The 5,782-nt window shown below is 37.2% G+C and overlaps 1 protein-coding gene across 1 annotated transcript in view; it reads left to right on the forward strand.

Moving 5' to 3' along the window:
* The first annotated feature begins 5,681 nt into the window (after positions 1–5,681).
* SBNO1 (strawberry notch homolog 1 (Drosophila)) overlaps positions 5,682–5,782 on the forward strand; it is a 26,195-nt gene continuing 26,094 nt past the window's right edge. Inside the window, exon 1 of the mRNA XM_009321170.1 lies at positions 5,682–5,780. Within this exon, the coding sequence (XP_009319445.1) occupies positions 5,682–5,780 (99 nt within the window). The remainder of the gene's footprint in view (positions 5,781–5,782) is intronic.

Below are 5,782 nucleotides of genomic sequence, written 5' to 3' on the forward strand. Positions count from 1 at the left end.
ACCCGGCCTCAAAGTCCAGTGACTCTTAACGAGCGCACCTCAAACAGAGGTTGCTAGGGTGAGTAATTGTTTAACATAAAAATGCCCTTACAGCCTGAAGGGGAAGAGGCCTTGTGGGGTTTTCTTCTATTTTTTCGGTTGTTTCATTATTATTTTTAGCTGACCAGGTTCCACACTGTGTTTGAGGGTATAAATTAGAACTCTTGTACTTCCTGCCAGGTACTCGTAGGCTGGTTTTAGATGTTTGATACCTGTTAAAGATGAGGCCGGTCGTTTAAATGCTTTAAAAAAAGGTTGAATTGATGTATTAGATAACTTTAGATTGTGACGTTTGTTCAGGCTAATTTTTTTTTTTACTTGCTGTAGAGTTAATTCTTAACTCGGCGATAGACTGTTCAGCTTTAGAGTACACAGGTTGTGTCTGGATTAAAATGATTTAAATACATACATGAATGTTTTGCAAGCTTTTTTTCCTGCCCTAAACTGAAAAACTCGAGTTGATGATGTAAAGCAAAGAATTTACTGTGGCAGAAGTTGTCTAACGGCATGACACTTGGATTGTTTTTCTGTATCTTCCTTACTGGCATGATATGTTATATTTGGATGCAATCTTAGTCTTTAAAAATAAAATGTGGGCAGTTTGTCGTCTTGTCCAGACAAGTTCTTTGGTGTCAAAACTGGCTGATAGCTACTTAAAAACTATTGAGGTAGGTAGGAGATAGGGTTAATGCATTTCTTGTGCCTCAAGATATACCTAGAACTGACTCCCAGGCCAAACCTAAGGAAGGGTTCAGTGCTCAGATACTGCTCTTATCTCTTCTGGGTTAAAACTTCTGCTACTGGCTAAATTATCACCTCCAACCATTTAGTCTGGAAGCTGATTTCAAGCCAAATCATTGCATTGTTTAGTCTCTCTAACAACTTCTGAATTTCACATTTTTAGACTGTGTATCCTGACTACGGTGAATTTCATGAAACAGTCAGAGCTTTGAGGCAGAGTTGAATACCACAGTATCGTGAACGGTACCTCATGTAATTACAAGCTTTGACTTTAGAGAGGTAACCAGTGTTTGAAAAACTGGTATGTTTTTTACAGGATTGAAATCGTTTTCACAAAAATCAAAAGTTAACTTTGTACATTTAAATGCGACGTTAACTACTAGTCTTGAGGTTAAAGCACGTAAGGATGAGCGAGTTCAGTAATTAGTGTGTTACTCTTTGATTGGATGGTGACTTGGAAAGGACCAGAAGGGGTTGGGTTGGTTGGGTTTTTTCTTTTTTGTTGTTACCCAGCTTGCCTTCCGGAGCCGAAAGCTGCGAGATGAGCAGAACCCATCTGGATATCCAGAGAATCCTGTTGTGTGGGACTGGGGGTTAGCAGCCCTTACACCTCTCTTGTGAGAGGCTGCAAACGGAGATGTGAAATGTTTAGGTTGATAATAGCTCATAGTTTAGACAGCCAGAGAATCTGGGGGACGTATCTGTCTTTTCTCTACCACTTCAGAATTTGTGTGATATTTTAAATGGCTTCCAGTATAGTTCAAGTGACATGTATTCCTCGGAAAGCCAGTGGGAAAAACCCTTCCGATAAAAGGAGAACAAGAGTTGATTAAATACATTAGTGTCCCAGGCCAAGCATTAAAACCTAAGTTTGCAGGTTAGGTATGCCACAGAGGCCAGCTATCTGAAGGGTTTGGAAACAGCTGTGCCTAGTTGATTGTGATGTTTGATTTGGGCTAAGTTGTGATACTCTAGTTCATCATGATTTTTAAATAAGTGCTTTAGGTATACAGTGTTACAACGTGTAGCTCCCAGACCTAAAAATCAAAAGCCTTTCCATTGTTTAGGATTCTACCATTATTTTTCTTAGGGGAAATAGAGAGTGGGATGCTCGACATGTGTTTTAGAATCTTTTTTTTGGTTTTTTTGTTTTGCTTCTTTGTACCAAAGCTAAAATGGAGGGAGGGAGAGAGCCAGGTTGGCATGGATACATGACATAATATTAAACATGGCGTTCTGATTTTGTATCTTTAAATCGGAAGTTATTTACATAATGTGCAGTAGTAGCAAAACTGTCTTTTTTTATCAAAGTTTTAGGGTATATTCTTCATCAGAAGAGCACCTTACAAAAATGCTTGGTGTGTTTTGATAGCCCTTCTTGAAATGGCAGCAGTTTATTTTTTTTTCTTAATACAAAGAAAATAATTGAGATACTACTGCTGTTAAAATTTTATATATTTTTTTTTTAGTTTTATCTAACAGGTTGATTCTTGCTCAGTGACATTGGACAGCCTGACTAAACATAGACAACCTTATCTGCAAGATTCTGCATGCTCAGAACAGTTCTTCGCCTGGTGAAATGCTCAGGGAACAGCTTGTAATATTCACAACTTTTTTATAAGTATTTTCTTTTGGAGATTTTTAAGATGTGGCAAACAGGTCCTTATATAGTATTGCCAAAGCTGAGCTGCAGAGCTTGATAAAGTCGCTTTCACTTATGTTAACTAAGGAGCCTCCTACCTTGTAAGATTATGGAGCTGTTTCAGCTTGATAACGTTCTGGGTTTGACTAGCGTATGTCACAAAAAATAAACTAAGCTATCACAATGCAGCTTCTCTTGGTTTTTTTTTTTCTTGTTTAATTTCCTTACTAGACTAAAACTATAGGGGGGAAAGGAGAAATTAGAGGGTGGGGGGAGGGCAGCAGTGGTGCTTGGAAGTTTTATAAAGCCTAAAATTGGTGCTAAGTATTCAGCGATTTCTAATGTAAAAATTCTAGAAGTTCAGAATTCCTTTTGTTCCAGTTTCAAACAATGCAGCTTTGTTCCTAGTGTACAGAAACAAAATAAGTGAAACTAGTCAAACTTCATTGTCCAAACTGTCTGACAGACAAATAAATAATTACTGTTGTTTTACTTAGCTTTTTGCTGGATTGTTAGCAACCGCTAATTTTTAAGACTTAAAATTGGGATTAGCATGAGATGCAGCTGGGGGATTTCTTATGTGAAAACAGCCCTGCTAAGAAAGGGGTGCTTCTAAACTGAAGATACTTATTCTGGAATTGTAGGAATTGCTATACTAGTTTCTATCACTAGTCATCTAGTGACAGTTTTGAAGTAAGCAATTAAAGTATTACTGCGATGAATGTTTTCTTCTGAACTCTGTGAGACTGACTTAAGATATCCAAGCCATCGTGTTTTTAAAGGTTAAAAATGTAGAGTTTAGTGTCACTGTGGATATGTTAAAGTTGACTTGAAACAGACTTGATCGGTTGTGGCACTGGTTTAGGATGATTGGGGAAGATGTGTGTTTTGTGTGGTGTTGGCATGTTTTTTTTTTCTAGCCTTGGTTTTGCTTTGAGTCTCAACTTCACAGTTGAGCCTTAACTTCTAGTCTACTCTTGTAATATATGAAGGTATCTTGAGTAATTTTTTTGTCCTGGTTCTCTTTTAAATAAACAGCCCCAAGCTTCTGACTTTCCATGCAGTATATATATTGATAATAATATATATATTATAATAATATATATAATATATATATTATATATATATTCAGTATAGCCACTTACCTCTCAACTAAGTTCTAGTCATACCTTCTTTTAGGGAAGGTGTGATCAAAACTACATGCAGACTAAAGACATATTGTCCTTTGACATTTTGTCCTTTGTACATGTAGACATTTTTGTTTATTTGGCCATGTTGAGCAAAGGTGTTGCACTATGTGGAGGAGTGCTCATGCCTCTTTCCCAAATTGATACTATAAAGTTACGATATTAAAGTGTTTCGGAGCTGCTGGTTTGACGGGGTAATCTGTGGTAATTCCCCTTCTGTGGAGAAATTCACCTTCAATGGCTGCTCTGAAGTTCCTAACACCAGAAGTACTGATAAGCTAAAACTTCATCTGCAGACTTAATATTTCTCCTCTCACCTGTTTCTAATTAGTAAACAATGCTGTAAGCTTCTAAACTTAGATACGATCGCTGTTAGTATTTTGGTCTGATGAAAATTAAGGGTTTATCCTACCCAATTAAAATATATGTGTAGTCCCCTTTTTTGAGACAGGAGTCTTAATCCTTCTGAAAGGTAGAGCTAACAGTCTGTTCTTACTTGTTTTTCTTGACCCGTTCAGGGTTCTAGGAGAGAGACTAGTGGGAGGTGACATCCTTTGAAGGAGCTGCAATGTTAATTAAATCTGCTAGATATCTTAATATTTCTTAATATCTTTTGTACCTGATAACTACAAACCAGGCCATTCTGCCATTTATCTGATCACCTCAAATGCCTTTTTTTTTTTAAGAAAAAAGCAGAGTCTAGTTCTGACACAGCAAGTGGTGTTTAATGGGACTGCGTGAGGTCAGTAGCAGTCCCACCAATTATTGTTTCTTGCTTTGGTATTCTTTTGGGTAGTACGGTCTTTGATGCTTAAAAGTATATCTTCCCCTTGTCCCAGTACCTTACATCCACTACTTCAGTTGTGCCACCATCTCAGTCCACTAAAAGAAGGTCTCTCCCTACTATTAGACTAAAACTAAGAATAATAAGAATTAAGTGCCCGAGGCTTTATTTATTACAAGAATTACCTGTTCTGCCAAATGCCGTAAGTAATGTGTGCGACCAACCAGCTGGACGTGGCTTAGCTGTACGTATAGAGAAGGATAAGCAAGTGAATGCGGTTTTGGAGACTGTGAATGAGTGTATCTAAAATGCCAATAAATATTTTTGTCCTCTTATCGGCTTTAGAGTAGGTGTTCAGCTTTGTTAGCTTTTGATGCTTGTTACCAGTGGGCGTTACGGGGTGGGGGGTGTATGTGGAGAATAAGTGAAATGAATTTCTGCTTGGGGTGTATCTTAGAATATATAAGCAACAGCTCAAGTTATGTGGACTCATTTAATTTTTGTCTCAGTACTAGGGCAAATGGGCTTCCTTCTTAAGGAAGCAAAACACATTATCTCCTGTCTTCATCTTAAAACAGAGTATTTAGCTTTTCTAATAACTTTTAAACTGTCTAGAATAACTTTTTGAAATTAATTTTGCTTGGCCTACACATAAAGGAGTCTGTGACCTGATGTTAGTGTCCTATTTAATATGTAGTTAACATACTATAATAGTGGAACATTGTTCTTTCCACTATGCAAAACAAAATTTCTCCAATGAATGAATTCCTACCTAATGTAGTGGCAAGCAAGAAATAAAAGCTTTCCTTATAAGCTTTTTATCACTAACCTGTTGTTACAAGATAAACGAAATGAGTTTTAATTGTGCTTCCCGCGTGCAGTATGCTTCACTGACAAAGATGTATCATTAGCATAATACACTCTCACCATTTCTGCCTCTTGGTATTTCTTGTAATGTTTAAAAATGTAGTGTGATGACGACTAGAAAAGGCATCTTTTTAAGTTTACGGATAAGATAGCATTTTGTGTAGTGAACTATTTCATTCTTCCTGTTTCTAAATGTGGTAGGTATATTGAAGAGATTTTAAAAAACAAAATAGAGGGAAAATCTGCAAATGAACAAAAGAGCCGGAGCAAATCTAGAAAGTGAAACTCTGTGTATACAAGAGACTGCATCGCGTATGCCCTTAAATCCAGGAAAGGGAACTTGAAATGTGAGTGTGTGTGTGTGCACAAAATAAACCAAAATTAAATGTAACTTGTATTTATGGTTCTAATTTTTTTAGAGATGGTGGAGCCAGGACAGGATCTGTTGCTTGCTGCTTTGAGTGAGAGTGGAATCAGTCCAAATGATCTATTTGATATTGACTCGCCGGACGTGGTTCTTGC

Source organism: Pygoscelis adeliae, unplaced genomic scaffold (genome assembly GCF_000699105.1).
Source record: "Pygoscelis adeliae isolate BGI_AS28 unplaced genomic scaffold, ASM69910v1 Scaffold93, whole genome shotgun sequence".
In the NCBI taxonomy this organism is placed as follows: domain Eukaryota; kingdom Metazoa; phylum Chordata; class Aves; order Sphenisciformes; family Spheniscidae; genus Pygoscelis; species Pygoscelis adeliae.